Source organism: Anarrhichthys ocellatus, unplaced genomic scaffold (genome assembly GCF_004355925.1).
Source record: "Anarrhichthys ocellatus isolate YVR2014 unplaced genomic scaffold, GSC_Weel_1.0 scaffold37, whole genome shotgun sequence".
NCBI lineage: Eukaryota > Metazoa > Chordata > Actinopteri > Perciformes > Anarhichadidae > Anarrhichthys > Anarrhichthys ocellatus.
Window position 1 is genome coordinate 221,553 of NW_022280067.1, and position 17,331 is coordinate 238,883.

At 43.0% G+C, this 17,331-nt stretch overlaps 1 protein-coding gene across 1 annotated transcript in view; it reads right to left on the reverse strand.

Moving 5' to 3' along the window:
• The window catches only part of slit3 (slit homolog 3 (Drosophila)), a 229,059-nt gene extending 212,010 nt beyond the window's left edge, over positions 1-17,049 (reverse strand). The window contains exons 1-2 of the mRNA XM_031867001.1: positions 16,318-17,049; positions 2,009-2,080 (exon numbers count right to left, since the gene is read on the reverse strand). Of these exons, the coding sequence (XP_031722861.1) occupies positions 2,009-2,080; positions 16,318-16,508 (263 nt within the window). The 5' untranslated portion in view covers positions 16,509-17,049. The remainder of the gene's footprint in view (positions 1-2,008; positions 2,081-16,317) is intronic.
• Between the last annotated feature and the right edge of the window lie 282 nt (positions 17,050-17,331).

Genomic DNA, 17,331 nt, shown 5'->3' on the forward strand with positions numbered 1-17,331 from the left:
ACACACACACACACACACACACACACACACACACACACACACACACATTTGAGCCACTTGAGGCAGGATAGTGAGAGAGCCCTTGAGGTCAATTAGGACAGCTGAGAGGAGACGGGGAGTCACACTCCTGTCGGGTGCAGCCGTTCAGATATGACGAGTTAGATCATCAGCAATGACTTTAGCATGTCAGGAGGTTTTTCAAGAGCATCAAAGATGACAACAGAATGAAGAAGACTCATAATAAGAAAAAAGATGATGTTGAGATGTTTCCTGACAGCTATATATTAAGTCTGTAGTCAATAAATTGCCTTTGGAAGTCATTGTGTCGGTCAGGCTCAGCTGTTTTATTTTCTTTTTTAAGTCCCAAAGACAAAACACATTTCTGAACAGAGAGTATATCACAATGGTTGGAATCACCAGTTATGACACATCAAGTTAGTTCAGCTCTTTGTGGCCAGTATGCAGAGAAGAAGCAATTACTGTGTACAGTGGACCAACAACCCTTCTGTGTACATTGTAGAAATATAAAGCATCAATTTCCTTTTTTTATTTTCTTGAAGTTTAATAGCATGTGCACAACTTTATACAGATCCCCTGTGTATCACAGCATCTATAAAGAATCTCAAATGTCTGTTTCTCATTTCTCATTTTTCAAAGGCATTCTGGTATCTCTGGTATGATGTCCCAGTATTGCACAACTTTCAAAAACTTCAGCACTCCCTAACTATTGTTTGGAGAGACATGGGAGTAAATTCCGAGTTATCTTTTCTTCATATGAAACATGACTCAAACTTTCTTGCAAACAATGTAGAAAGTGCAACATTTGTTTCAGCAGTTCATCTCTGCATACCGTCATATCTGCACCAGTTTAAACATATTGTTTGTTTGACAAATGGGAGTGTTGCTGCTCGGCGTGTCAGCTCATTATTACTATATTATTTAACCTCATAAATATGCAATAATTAGGGGATTCAACTCCTTAGATAAGACACGTGCATTCTCTGCTGCTCTGAAATCCCTAATTAGGACGGGAAACTTTATTTTATAGAGACTTGTTTCCCCTATAGCCATATACAGGCCTATTAGGTAACTATAGCACTCGCCTAATTGCTCCAACATGGCAGTTTTTTTTTGTTAATGGGATTCCTTGTAAAGAAACAAATACAGTCACAATGAGGACAACAATGAGTTCATAATAGACCTGCTGGTACCTGGTAGAATAAACATGAGATCCTCATATCTAAATGACTCAGTGGGTTGTTTGACAGCAACTCATATGAGCATTTTCTGATCCGCCAATTGTGTTGAGGTGTGATTATGTTTACACAACTGAAGCCATTTGTCTGAGGTGAGAAAGATCCCCTACACGGTTAAAACTTGCTGTTGGAGATGGGACGCTTTGTAAAACAAACATCTACAACATGGATGTTTCTTACTGAAATATGTCACGCCATGGGATAAAAGACTTGATGTTAAGCTACAACATCTGCTTAAAGCTATTTGAAGCTATCAAACATTTAGCAAAAGCATGTTCTTTCAGTGCTACAGTTATTTGATCAAAGACTACTTACATTTCTTTAATCCTACAGTAGCCCTGCAGTAGCCCTACACTTGCAGTTGTTTTGTGAAGCACCTCGTGTCCGTTAAGAGTGAGCTCATGCAAGAACAGATCGTATAAAGTGATTTGTTCTTAAGCGGCAGGTTCGAGTGATTTCAGAGAATTCGCCACATTCCCAGCTTTCCTTGTTCTTAGAATTTTCTCCGGCTTGGAAATCTCATACGAGCAAACAGAAAAAAAAACAAAGAGAAGTTGGGGATAAGAATACAAAGTTTTTACATGAGGTCTGTAATCTTTGGACACGATCCCAGGAACAAATAAACATGACGGAACCAAAAGAGAGACCGAAACATTCGACGTAATTTGAACAACCTGGCTTAACAACCTTTCAGCAGCGAACGGTTTATCAACACAAAATGATGACAGAAACAAAGACAGAAACAGACTTACAGAATCCTGAGGTTCTTGAGGCCAGAGAAGTCCACTTTAGTGACTCTGGTGATGTTGTTTCTGTTCAAATCCCTACAGAGAGAGAAACACAAAGGTTACATTAATAATGAGTTTAATCATCAGTATGAAGTTAATGTAACACAGTGAATCTTCAAAGCTTACAATTTCATTATAAAAAATGCTTAAGAGCGAATGAACATCAGTGAGGAACGACATGTGTGCCTGCGTTCGTGGGTCTCTGTGTGTGTGTTCTCGCTCAGTCAAATTAGTGAATGTGTTAGCGGGACAGAGCGTGAGAACGGCCCACAGCACATGAGCCCACACACACACACACACACACACACACAAACAAACACAAACAAACAGAAACCAGAACACACAAACACTCCTACCGTACAGGCACCAGGAAAATTCTGCGCACACACTCACACTTCTTTCCACACACTTAGCGCTGCTGCCGATCCGACTTATTTACAAATTTTCCAAAAAAAAAAAAAAAAAAGAAGTGGGATGAAATTATTTTCTCTTTCCATCATCAGAGTTTAAAAGCTTATCGTGTTTCCTGGCTGTCATTCAATCTGTTTTAACTACGTGTGCACAATGTATGCACACTGCAATGTGAACTGACTGGCTGAGTGTGTGTGTATAGACTGGTTCCCTTTATACGGGTTTGCTGTTTATTGAAACGCTGTCGTACTGGAGGAATTAGGGCAAGGAAAAAAAAACACACACACACACACACACACACACACACACAAGCGAGCGCGGACAAACAACACACACAATTTCCTATTTCACAAACACACACGACTCTCTCTCCCTTCACTTTGTAAGCCTTCACTCGCCCTCTCTCACTCACACACACACACACATAAACAGAGTCAGGTTTTGCCAAGTAGGCCTGCGTGTGTTTTTTTCATAATACACCTAAACATTTATAAATCTGATTTAAGACCATATTAGGTTTCAAAAGGCTTCTCCAAGCTGCCATGGCAAGGGCCACTAATAAGAGCCATACTCCGGCCTGAGACAGGGAGGAGGGCTGGTGTGGGCGAGGGCAGCTCTCCCCAAAGCGTAAAATTGGGTCCAGGAGTCCAACGGGGGTCCTTGAAAGGGCTCTAGGGCAACGAATAGTTTCAACATCTCATCTGATGCTATGCGAGGTCACGTGAAATTACTGCTGATCAAAGATCCCCGGCCACTACAGTACAGACTGTTATAAATCATAAGCAACAACATAAGTTCTCAGAATGAGGTCCCATTAGGAAGGGTTTCTATTTGAGGATTCTTGATATGAGAAAACGTTTTCGGCCAAAACTGCAGAGCAAGACAGGATACAGGAGACAGATATTTGGTGGAGACCAAAAAAGAGCTGAAAGGACTTTAAATTGATTTATTTTGGAAGGAATGCTAACGTTGCCCCGTGTTTTCCAATTGTGTAAATAGGGAACTGCTTGTTAAAACGTTGACGTTAACAAAGTCATAAGATGATGATGCGTCAGTGTTGTGCTGCTCCACAGCGCTGTGTCAGCTCTGGAAAAAGGCCCGGCTGCATCTATTCTCTTTCTGTTATAGGGGGGAAAATCACTCCGGCTAGTTTAAATTTCTTTAAACCAAAGTAGATGGCGGAGATTGAGAAACGGAAGGAGAATGCGAAAGAGTAATATGCGGCCAATGGCAGGCTTATATCCACAGTCCACATCCGGGGATCCAGACTACCTGTCAAGTAACTAATTAAGGCATACAATGCCAAAAATAAAGCAAAAATAGTTTTGCAATGTGTCAATAAACTGACTGTCTGAAACTTAAACCACAAAGATGATGTTTCCGTTATAATAATGTTGCATTCCTTGTAATCACAGATAAACCCACATCATCAAGGGATCCAAGCATTTGGAAGCAGCCACAACATGAAAAACGATATTTTTGTTTCAAAAACAGAGAGGAAATTCACGATGATTCGGAGCCTCATCCATCTTGCCAGTGCACTCCAGACACCAGATAAGTTTCTGACAGCGAGCCACTTCCCCGTCATCCACACTCGATGCTGCTGGATCTTGTCACAGGCTTTCAGTGCGTGAGTGTGTGTGTGTGTGTGTGTGTGTGTGTGTGTGTGTGTGTGTGTAATTGCCAGTTCCTTGGAAAGCGAAGCAGCTTGATAAGCCCTCTTGGACGCGGTGAAAAATTCAATACAGCATTGATTTGTCATTTTCAACTTGAGGAAAGAGTCGCTTCCATGATGAAAGAAACTGTTTTATTTTCTTTGTTGACTTGTAATTTCAAGTATCCACTCACTTCTGAGGGACTCTGAGGCAGCAACCAATCCCAATGCTTCTGTTCAACATCTCTCCACATCTCTCCATCATGTCCTCCCTGTCCTACCCCTCTGCTATCCGTCTGTCTTCATCTTTTCACTTTCTTTCAGTGTTTTGTTTTCCCCTTCCTCCTTCCCTCCATATATCTGCCATCTCTCCGTTCCCTATTCACACTTTAACGTCAATCTGTCGGTCCTTCACAGTCAGCTTTCCTTCCATGATCCCAGCCTTACCCTCCACTTTTTCTTTTTTCTCTCTGATCCCCCCCGTTTACAGTGTCTCCCCCTCTTTCAATCTCTCACGTCTTATCTTTCACAGTTGACTAAACACTTTTTCTTCGCCTTCCTCAGTTTTTCTGCCTCCCCCTAATCTCTCCTCTTTTATCTCAATCTCTCCCTCTTTTACAGTTGGCTACATTCTCCCACTCTTCTGCTGTTGTTGTTTTTTTACCTCCGCCTTTTCCCCTAATCTCTCCATCCTTATCTCCATCTTTCTCCTGGTCACAGTGAAAACGTGTGCTCTCACCAGGGAAACCACTCTTGACTCAAACAAACAGTGAGGATACAGGGCCAGGTGGAGCGCCATCACCCCATCTAATGTCACCGCCCAACAAGTGAGAAAGCCAAGGTCACTGCCAGAGCAAAGCGAGATGTGGTGTGAAATTAAATGATAACATGTTCAAACAAAAAGAACACCAAGTCGCAGGGCTGTATCCAGAAACAAAAAGGTGAAAAGTATGGCGTCTAGACGCTCTTTGAAACGTAAACAGCCAGTAACATCCTTCATGAATTCATAATTTGCCGTCTCAGAAAACTCACGTGTATAACAAATACTATTTTAAATCCCACAATCTTAATATTTTGTCAATGTTACTAAAGTACATACAAAACTGTATATATTATTTTCATTGTTGGTCCAATAACCAGGAAAGGACTTAATGGACTGATTGGTCTGATTTCCACAGAAATGGACCAAGTTTAAATATTGAAATATAACACTTGCTGTTGCTATTGTGCTGATGTAAAAGGATGTGGATCAATATTATTCTGCAGCTTACAGCAGGGTGAAATGATTACACAGTGGGGGGGCTCGCCTCTACATTTGTCATTAATGGATATGCATCAACAACTACAGTAAAGCAATGAAGAGTGAGCAGTTACAAACAATCTTTACAGTTTAACTATGTTTCAGTCAGATTCACTTACATCACAGAACTGATCGTTTATAGGAAACGGCTACACACTTCATTTGGCTCTCAAAGACTCAGCACAGCAGCGACAATTCTGAAGGGAGAACTAATCCCCTCGAATAAGCACATACACGAACATTCAATCTTAATTAATATATGAAATATCAAAATCTTAAGTGGTTGGAGCTGGTGGGTGGAGGGAAAAGAGTGTCAGCAGATTAGTAGTGAGAGGCGTCAGGTTATCATGGCTGAGCTTCACACCTGTTTGTATATGTTTGGATGTTACTAATCAGCTGGAAGCCACAAGTCTGGCGAGTGAGCCGATGATTGTGACGCATAAATCACACACCTGACGTCGATCAGCAGTAATGAAAGAGCAGCTTCAGTGCTCTGCCTGAACTAAAGCAATGCTCCATCATAAGCCTTCATATAGGAGTTAGTTCATCCACTCTCGCTACCTTGGAAGCTGCCAGAGTGTCATGCATTGAGTTATGGACTTCCATAATCCTGTACAGTAAGGCCTTTGTTTCACACAGATATTTTGGAGAAATTCCTAAAAGTTGTTTGAAAAGAGCTGAGAAACAGCGGGCTCCCGTTACACTTCAAAACAATATCATTCTGCTGTAGAGCACATTTTTGCGGCCAACCTAAAATGATTAAAAAAAAACTCTCTGCAGAGGATCTGAACGACTTCAAGCTAGTGAGGCGGCCATTTTTACGCAGGCTTAGCTTAGCTTTAAATTTAACTGACCAGCTGCCAGTCTGACAACTAACGAGAGGCACAAAAGCTCTAACCGCTGTTTGTTTCTATTACGGGCAGATAGGTAAGGCGCGCATGTGTGTGCGTGTTTGCGACAATGGGATAAGACAAGAATGCAAGCAGCAGGTGTTTGAAGAATTAACGTACCATACAACACACGCACAAAGGCAGCTCCCCACCGCATCTCAACCCAGACCAGTGAAACCAGTGAACCTTACAGTCTGGCTGCTTTGGGCCATGATACTGGTTGACTTTACACACACATACACACACGCGCGTTTGGTGTGTGAAGGCCTGAGTCGCTTACGGCACAGCTTTACTGAGAAACAAACGGAGAAATAACTATTAGAGAGGAATCTGAATGGAATGAAAAGTTAGACTGACCTGCAAAAGAGAAGACATGATTTAAAATGTCTGGTTTTTGGCCGGTCAGTTGTGCTCTTCTTCCTATTTCAATCCGTCCTGTTTTTGTTTTCTTGACCTTTGTCATTTTTCTCTCTATCTGGGAGCACAATGAGGAATAACGATTAACTGCGGCTAACAGTTTCCTCTCTCTGTTCTGTCTCTGGCAGTGTGACATTTCCTTGTTTCCACTTTGTCTCTCACTCTATCGGGCACTGCGTCCTTATCTCTCTATCGCTCCATCCTTTCCCTTTCATCCTTTGTTGTTCTGCGTCCAACGCTTCATTTCCGAATGCGCTCGCTTCCTGTCCTAATCTCCTGGTATTTTCCACAAGGCTCTTGTACCGCTTCACTTTCTCATTCCTCCTTTCTTGTTCTATATCCTCCTTTCTCTCTCTCTCTGATAGGTATGCTCAATTTCGCTCTCGAAATCTCAGTTACGCAAATGAATCCTAATTGCCTTCTTCCTTTTCCTGCGAGCACCACGCTCTCTACAAGTGTGTCTGTCACCAGAAGCAGAGGGCAGGCGTCAAGCTGCTTCAACATTACCCTTCAATGCAGCTGCAATCCATCTACTTCAAATGTTCTGATATGACATTGAGCAACACCTGCTCAGACTTTTTTGATCTAATCACTAATTGTAACCTGGCTTGATATGAAGCTCGACTGAAGGAGAAGAAAGCTCAGAAGCCAAACCAGTCAGAGCATGAAAAACATCACATATGTAGCCGAAAGAAAACGATAATGGTTTGCAATTAAATCAAATTAGACAAATTAGTGTGCTCTCTCTTTGCATGCAGGTGTACATCTCTGTAGCAAGCTAAACCCCACGTCCAATAAAGGTTAAAGACAAGGCCTTTGTAGTTTTTCCTGGAAGCAATTGTGAAATTGGGCAACAAAGTCAATGATAGTGACTACAAAGCAGAAAAAGATGAGATACCATAAACAAGAGCTAAAAGTAATGTAAACATTGAATCTGTACACCAATAAGGACACTGGGTTAACAGAAGTGTAGACTACTTGTCAAAGTAGTTGTATAGCCCCTGCTGCCAGGAAGAAAAAAAGTGAAAGATAATCAGTTTGCAAAAAAACCTAATAATTGTCATCCTTACTGTCTAAGCTTGAACAAGGGGCAATATTTTGCATTATACGGTATATATATATATATATATATATATATATATATATATGTCGATAGGAAAGTTTTTCTTTTATCCACTTTAACTTACCCGTCCGCTCTCATTTTGGAGTAGAGCTTCAGATTAGATTTACCAACGCAGCCAAAATAGATTGAACATTCTAAATGAATGTAGTTAACATATTTTAGTATGAGACTTATAAAGAACTCATGTATACAAGACGAGGCAGACTGGGTCTAGTAGAACAAGTTCTCTATTACAGTAAAAAAAAATAAAAAATTCCCATGTACAACATGAATTCTGAAAGTAAGAGATGTAATCAAGGAAAGCATTCAAAAGAACGACATGTTCAGTCCTCGTCTCCGTTTGCAAACCATGTATCGTCTACGAGAGTTTACCAGGATCTACAAGTTTTGGAAAATTTGGGGGTTCTGTGGAACATTTGGTCTCCCGTGTGACCGTTTACTGCTGTTTTGAATCTCTGTCACAGTGATACTAATAGGAAGCGAACTCTCTCATATTACAGAACTGCTCTCTGGGATGCACAGCAATCATCACTTGGAGGTTTTGGGCATTCACATCATATACACACACACACACACACACACACACACACACACACACACGCTGCAAAAGGTATACAGACACACTCATACAAGAGCTACCTTTGAGGACACCATGTCCTTTTTAAAATCACACATGGCAGGCATTTTAAAGGCTCACATCGATATCATGTAGACTCAGTGTCCATAAATTTAAAGTTTTACGGCCGAACATAAAGAAATCTTACTTTCTCAAACTCATCTGTGGCACTGCCTTTAAAACCAAACACAATCTTTACATCGACCCTCTGTTGTGGAGTAGTACACACATGAAGATCTGAATAATATGATTAAACTCAAAATATGATTTTGAATTAAAAGCCATCAAATTCAGCCACAGCAGAATATACGTACACAGCAAAAAGCAAGTACTTGCTAACGGCACTGAGGGTTGAGGGGAATCTGTTTGGAAGACAAAGGTTTGCCTGGTGTGATGCGTTTACTGCCACTGCAGCGAGACACTGATGCCACTGTTGGAGATTGTTTCTCGTGTAGGCTATGCAAGCTTCTCGGAAACATTCTGACACTTGACATTTAACATTTCATCCGGCCAATGTTCCTCACCACACATTTGTCACAATGGGTAATTATTTTCTGTTTGTACAAATAAGCTACTCTGCTTATTCTTGACATTTGCAAGGTCTAGAATGCTCACAGAGAAACTAAAGAAAATATGGGAGAATTTATTTCCCCGAAAACAAAAAGAGAGAGAGGAGAGGAAGAGCAGCAGAGACACTGATGATAAAGGAGCCTTTAGTCAGTAAAATACTTTCCTTGCACACTAATTTCACTCCATAAAGGGGAATCCTGTCTGAATGATGCACAATACAGCTCCCTCCGTCTCATCTGCACTCCTCCAATTCCTCTCCTGTTTATGTCTCCGTCTTTTTGAATTACTTGTTGATGCAGTGATAGGATAGCATTGAGTACTGCGTCCCCCTTCTGTGTCTCCCTTCCTCATTTCATCCTCCATTGCTTTGTTTTCTGTCCGTCACAATTGGTTTCTCTCCCCCTCCTCGCCTCTACGCCATGTCAGCCTAACGAAACTCATAGTTTGGTGTCACTGTTGACCACGCAGGCTTGACCACATCAGGGAGTCGTCTGCAAGCATCCTTTTCTTTGGAGTCACGAGCCAAGAGGGCTATAAACCCGCGCTGTATTTGGTTAGCTCTTTTCTTTGCCGGAGTTTATTGGGCTGCATTGCTTTTGTCTAGATTTACTACTGTTGTACTGTAAGTAAATGGGGTGGGGGTGGAGGGGTAATTTGGCCGCCGGGAGGCCACTTGACAAGAACAAGGCCTGCTGCTTCCTCAACAGAGGCCAAGTCAGAAAAAAAAAAAAAGTATAAGAGAATGCGAGAGGTTAAGATGAACGAGAGACTGAGAGAAAGTGAATGATAGAGGCAAAGCTTGAGAGAGACGGCGAGAGATGGAGGAACACACATGCAAAGTGCAGTGACAGGCTTCTCCATCAGCTCCCAGCTGCAACATAAACAGCTCCGTCACTTTGGGCTTGGACGAAGATCGGACCGGAAAGGGGAAATTATGGTGCAAGTCACACTGTCGTAGTGTACACAATTATTGCATGCACACAAATAAACACACACACACACACTCACACAGAAACACACCGCGAGCAAAAGAAAGTCCCTGCAGAAGGGATATAATGTGTTGCTTTGGTGACAGTGGCCTAACAAAACAGTGGCATAGCTTGTTAACATCAAACGACTCCAAGCGCACTGCACGCACGCACTCACTCACGCACAGACCCAGACTGCCGTTACAGTATGACACACACACACTCTGAAGTCCTCCGGTCTGAGGACTTCTGTTTCGGCAGAGAAAGTCACAGAGGCTCATTCGTGACTCTGGGTTGTTTCTATGTGACGCAGTCTCTCTCTCTCTCTCTCTCTCTCTCTCTCGTTGTCTGTCAAAGTTTCCAACTACAACCAATTGCATGTTTAATCCGGTGAAAGCATGGGAGCGTGTATGCCTGTTGCCTAATGATGAGTGTGCAGTCTGTGTGTGTGTGTGTGTGTGTGTGTGTGTGTGTGGCTGGCTGGCTGCATGCGTAACTTCTCCTTTTTCAATTATCTTCCCATTCATGTGGATGTTTTCATTTGGAATATAAAAGTACCTTTTTCATGCTCGTATCTTTGTTCTTGTACTATCTTTGTGAGGACCCATTTCAAGACCTTGAGACTGACGATTATTTTTTGGCTGGCGTTCGCTACTTCAAAGGGTTTGTTTAAGGGTTATTGTTATAAGACAATTATAGTTTCATACAACCTGGGTCTTATTTTGGTAGTTTTGGCCATCAAATCTTCATTCTTATCTGTAATTATATCGCGTTACACTCCAAGTAAAAACAAAAAAAGCCAGGACCGCAAGCCGTCAGACGATCATAGAGATGTTGAACCAACCCCCAGGTTAGCAAAACTTACTTTGAAGAGCAAATGAGGGTAAACTGTGAAATAATCACCCAAATTATTCGCGGTGAACATCCATCACAGTTAAGAAAATTGGTCCGACTTTGACACACACGGTTGTTTCTGAGCAAAGAGGGATTTCATGTGTGCTCACTTCTAGCTTATCCTACTAATATAGTGTAAATGTTTTAGATAATGTTGTTAACTGTTGACTTGTTTACAACCTGTCCAGTCTCCTAACTTCTAACTTCTCATGCTTCCTGGTAGCGATGTTCCCAGATGTCAGCATGTGAATGTAACACATAGGACTCAAGTTGTAATGTACTGTACTTTTCCTTTGAGGGACACGTTTAGAATTAGGTTAGGTTGGGGTTTGGCACAGTTGTGATGAAGGTTAGGGTAAGGGCCTAGGAATGCATTATGTCAGTGAGGGTCCTCGCAAGTGCAGTCCAATTATGTGTACATTGATGCAAGTGTGCATTCATTTGTCTGCATATATTTCTATGTACGTATGCCAGTGAGTGTGTATATTGTTAGTGTGTGAAGCACATGTGAATACAGTGTTTAAATGCTGCCAGATTGCTCTGTTTCCCAGCAGGGCAGTGCCCACCGTCAGTGCCAGCTTGCTGCCTACTTGGCCGACTGAAAGTCATTATTTAGAGAAAGGTCAACCGCCCGCATGCTGGAGAAACTTGGGGAGGAGAATATCACCCACTGACCTAGAACTGCAGACTAAATATTGGTTACCCTCACTTGTGCCATTCGGCATACCATGACCGGCTCAAACATAGTTGGAAGGGCACAAAATGGTGACCACGAGATGGCCGCAGATGATAGGCGCGACATTAAGAGGCTGAGAACAGCAAGCTCATTGTGGCTTTTGCTTCTTAGTTTAGACTTGTCTGGTAGAGCAATAACCCTCGGCTGGTCCTCAGATGTATTACATCACCATCATAACCCAACAGTAAAGAACAGTCTTCACTGAACGGTGGCTTCAATTCAAGTCCCCAAAGCATGTGTGCTGACTTAGTAATTAGCTCCGTGGTTTCCACAAAAGTCGGTGAAGAACCAGCACAGCATGGTCAGCGGAGATTCATGGCAGTGCATCTTTGACTTATCCGACTTTTTAGTTGTTTGCAGTGACTTCAGGCGAATGCTCAGGTCACAACTGAAAGAAGAGAGGCCAAAAACTGGAGCGAACGCCACAGTACTGCAGTGAAAGAGATTGTTATTGATCCCATCAGATTATTCTTAATTTAGGGGACGGGAACTTCGTCAGCACAAATTAGCTGGTTTGCTTCATGCACAGGTAAGCACCAAAGTAAAAATCACAAACACACACACACGCACAAACATTCCAGTCCCACCATGGAATGCCATTTCATAGTTGAGGGTGTGGTGGTTACTGCGTCCATTGACCAATCAACACCAAGCTTTGATAAGAGCCAGAAGCAGAGGCTGGAGCATGTGTGTGTCCACTCCCCACACACACACACACACACACACACACACTGATGCTTACACACACACAGTGGCAGGATCTCAGTGTGCGCTCTGTGGTAGGTTGGCACGCTGAGGGGAAATGGGAGCTGTGAAAACTCCACTGGAGAGATGCTGCTGGCAAACTGACAGTGTGTGTGTGTGAGTGTGTGTTGGAGCAGGAGGTGGAGGTCGGAGAGAGACTGGTGAGGAGAGGCAGGGAGGAGGCAAGGGAGAGCGAGATGGGGCAGAATAGAAGGTGGAGTGAGGCAAGGGTGGGAATAAGAAATGGAGGAAGTTAACACAAAGGAGAACAAAGGAAGGTAGAGGGATGGGAAGAAAGAACGAGAGACGTCGGAAAGAGAAACAAAGCTGATGTTAAGAGGAAGAGTTGAGGAGGGAAATAAGAAAGAAAGACCTCCGTCTTGTGCCAGATGAGGCTTTAGAAAGTATAGAAGGTGTTGCTCGTAAAAATAACTTGCCAAAACTTCCTCAAAGTGCCATTAGAGAGGGAAAAGAAAAATAGGGAGTTAAAATCAGAATTAGTTTGTGTTAAGTTGGCTCAGGCAGCTTGCCGCTTCCAGCAGTGAACTCGCTCAACTGCAAACACGCACATCAACACTCAGTTTGACATACAGAAAACATATGTCATCATACATATAACACAAAAAAAATTGTCCTGATTGCAGCTCAACCAATAGAAGGCACCCTTTTAGAGTTTACAGGCCTCAATTTCCCCTCGTTTCACTGCAGTTGGGGCAACAGTTTGGAATTTGCAGACTAAAAATCAACACTCCAGGGTGTGTGTGTGTGTGTGTGTGTGGGTATATATCCAGTCCCTGTTGGGCAGGTGTGAATTGGACCCCGGAGAGAAAAGCCGTCCCTGTTTTCCAATCCATTTTACCCAACCTCGTTAAGCCTGTTAAGCCTCCCCCCAAACCCTCCACTCAAATTATATGCAAATGAGGTCTCAAGTGGCTTCCCAAGGAGGACATTACGGAATTGACTGGCCTGAGGTAATCTGTGAGGCTGCCTGTGAGTGCATGTGTGTGTGTGTGTGTGTGTATGTTAAGTGAACAGTTGAGGCGACCACAGTTTTTTTTCTCGTTAACCTTTCCAAATGCTCTGTTTACAATAGTGAAGAAAACGGGGGCTTTCAAAGAGATTCATTTTGTACTTATGACAGGTGGACTCTAGCTCTGACTGTTGCTCTCACTCTTCACTTCTGGAGGTGGTGGAAACGAACTGGATTTAAAGTAACTGTGTTAGCAATAAAAAGAGTAAATGGGGACTAACTCTACAGGTTAAAAAAGGACCACACTGGTGATTTTTCCACCATTATCCATTTGGACTTTCTAGGCTGCCAAGTGCCTTCAAAGTACAAATATAAAACTACATCCTGAAGTTATTTCATCATGAAGCCTTTGACTTGTGCCCCATTTCCTTCGATCTGTGTCGTGTTCTTCTTCTTCACGTAAGAGCGACTTTCTACATTTGTTTTCAGTAACCTCCACAGAGTCGAGAGAGAGTATTTTGTTCGGTACATGTGGCTTGAGCGAGCGCGATAAAGGGAGCAGTGCAGTAGAAGCTGAAAAAGATTTTCCACTCAAGATAAGGCGAGAGGCATGTCCCTTACTCGAACACCACATATCTTGTGGTCTTGTACTCTGGTGTGGTGGGACTACTATTGGTGGAGAATACTGTACTTCTCCCTCTCTATGGATTTATCCTCATGTAACTGAACATTTCTGCAAAACGCTGAGTCTATAAAGAAAACCAATACTTCACCATGAGACACAACCAAACACCAAAATCAGAAAAGAGTTGTAAGTTTTGATCACCATTAGAATTTTTAAATGTAAGGTGAAGTTTTACTCTCAAAAGCTACGAACACGTCAGCGTCTTGTCCCGTTTTCCAGTCACGATTGACATAAAAAGTCACAGAGTGGCATTTGTTTTTCATTCACAACTAACCAAATGATGAGTTTATGTATTTGTTGAAACAACATGAAGGTCCAATTGCTCTCCCTTAGGCTACAACGAACAGTTGCAAATAAGTGCCGTTTTGAAAATAAAAAGGTGAAACGGGATAAAAACATTGATCATGTCGATATTCAGTATTACTGCTGTAAAGTTAAGGAGATATTCAAGAATTGTTGGAACTTTACTTCGATGCAAATTAGCAGTTTTACTCATAACGTTTAACAAACTTGGCACCTTTGTTGCTATCTGTTGTCCACGTGGACCTCATCCCGCAGTTGTCAACGCCAAATCCCTGCTCAGGGCAATAACACTCATCTCTCTTTCCTGAAAAGTTTCCCATCTGCCGTAACCTTTAGAACTCCAATCTCATCCATTTTAATGTTTCCCATCCTAGACTCCCTAAAATATGTCTGCGCAGAGTCAAAGAAAGATGAAGGCGGGCAGAGAGGGAGAGAAAGAGGGAGAGAAAGAGGGAGGAAAAGAGCAACTCTTGGCCAAAGTCACAGCTGAAACACTGACCTGGATAAATCAGGGAAACATAAACACAGTTTCTGGAGTGAAAAGGGGAGGGGGTGGGGGGGGGGGGCACTGCTACCCCAAATATTCCACCCCGGGGACCCCAGCGTGAGGCAGGGGGGACCCCCTTACCCCCCCCCCCATCACAGCCCGCTCTAATTATTTATTTTCCTAGGGTGTAAATGTCTTCGGGTGATTGCTGCGTAAAAGCCAACAGGTCCTGGGAGGTCACGACAGTCCGGCGGGATGGGAGAGGTATGGGCCTCGAAGTTCACACTCACTCGTACCGCACGCAAGCAACACAATCACACTCGCCAACACAAACATGCGGACACAAATACACAAACATATCTAAAACAGTAAGAAATGCACGGACGTATGCCAATCATATGTTCATATCCATTGCTACCCCCACATGCACACATCAACGCATCAACAAACATGCCCCCCCCCCCCCACTTCCCTCTCCAGCCTGCTGATTGTGTGTGTTGTCTCAGGGTTAGGTCTGTTGTTGATCCCCTGCGGGGCTTTTGGCTGCTCCGTTATCGTGCATAATCACTTCCATACCTTAACGGCATAGGTGTGTGTTTGTGTGTGTGGCTGCGGGGGTGTATACGTGTCAAGATCAGGCTAGAGGTGGCAGCAGCAGCGGCTGTCAGGGGTCTGTCTCTGCCTTAGGAGTGAATATCATTTGAAACTAACTGTCACCAGGTTTCGAAAAAAAAATCACGCTGAAAGTAATTCTTCAAGAGAAAAGTGTGAAGAGGAGTTCACACAAATCGCTGAGGATCCAGCCCAAATTAAGGAACATGTGAAAGACTTTAGTAAGTCTTAACTTTAAAGCGAGCGTTGAAGATTATAAAAAGCTGAACTCGCTGCGTCTTCTCACCTTTTGATTTGACCTGTTTAAAGACTTAATTACTCACTCTAAAGCTGCTTCAGCACTGTTTTATTAACTGCCTCCATTCACTGGGGTCACTGGTGAATTTTAGGGCAGTATCATGTGCACCATATATTATGTGTACAACCAAAGGGATTGCAGTATTGTATTCATTCAGCCAGGAGATATACGGTACTTGTAACCAATCCCAAAAACGACCCCTTGTTTTGCATAAGTATATATGTATAGCCTAATACTAGAAAGAGTGGGTTATTTTCCCATTTGTCAGCCTTATCAGGCTAAATTGCCTCTAAAAGTTTGAAATGACACTTCAATTAACTTTATGGACTTTGGTAGAAATGTTTATCCCATTTTCTAATTTAAGGAAAAAGTAAAAGTTACTCAGCTGTATGAGCTGATATAGGTTCAATCATAGGACAAGGTATTTTAATGCAAAATAAAATGCATTAATGAAAATGACTGTTCTTAAGATTTCAGTGTAAAATCCAAGGAAGAAACGCGCACCCTAAGGCCACGGGGCACACTAACATATTTAAGAAAGCTGGTGACAGGCGGACAATAAGATTTGCTTAAACTGTCATGAAACTCCACTTACAGGCGCTCGGCACTCCTCGGTATTCCTTTCGGCACGGTCTTCAAACCGAGACCCTGGCAGTCCACATGCGACCCGGAGCAGCTGCACTTGTGTGGGCATCCAGTCACCGAAGCGGCGCACACCAGCAGCGCCAAAACCAGAGCCCAAACCCGGCATAGCGGAGCCCGCTTCTCCGGCCCCATCGGAGGCATGATATCCACTGAAATTACTTCCAAACCGAGGTTAATTGAAAATCCGCGGGGTGGGAAGTAGACGTTGTGGAAGTAAGGATCCCGAAAAAGGTCAAGAGAGGTCGTTCGACTATGTGGTATAATTAAAAAAAAAAAAAAAAAAAAAAAAGAAGTGATGGGAACCGAAATTAATCGCTGCGCAGAAGTTCTCCGAAGTTTCTCTCAAGAGACTCGATCAGTCAGAATCTCCTTAAAACGCTCCCTTGCCATTGAAGAAAAAAAGGGCAGAGAATGAGGACCTGGAAGTGACACTTGTAAAGAAAAAAGTTTTTAAAACATCTCGCAGCGCGTCACTCAACTCGATGCGTAAAAAAAAAGTCTCCTCGCGGAACGCTGCCCATTCACAAACTCTCCGAGAAGAAGTTATCAGCCTGACTCCTAAACTCTCCAAGGTGAAAATGTTGAGCTGGGGTGTAACCTCCTTCCAGGGAACATCCCCTCGGCTGCCAGGGAGTAAAAAAGTGAGAGTTGCAGAGGAGTTGTAGCCTAATCAGTGGTGGTGGTGGTGGTGGAGGTGGAGGGGGGGATAAGTTGAGAGAGCAGAGGCGCAGTGAGACTGGTAGCCTTACGCCTGGAGAGAGGTACACAGATTTGTACTTAGGTTTCCCCCAAAATGCGCTCTCTCCCTCTCCCTCTCTCTCCCTCTCTCTCTCTCTAGGTTGATGTCACCAGAACAGAGAGTGAGAGACTCGGGATACTTTTCCTCACGCATGCGAATAAAACTCCAAACTCTACCAAACACCGTGGCAGCAGACGGTGCGCTTTTTTTTTAAATCTCATTTCC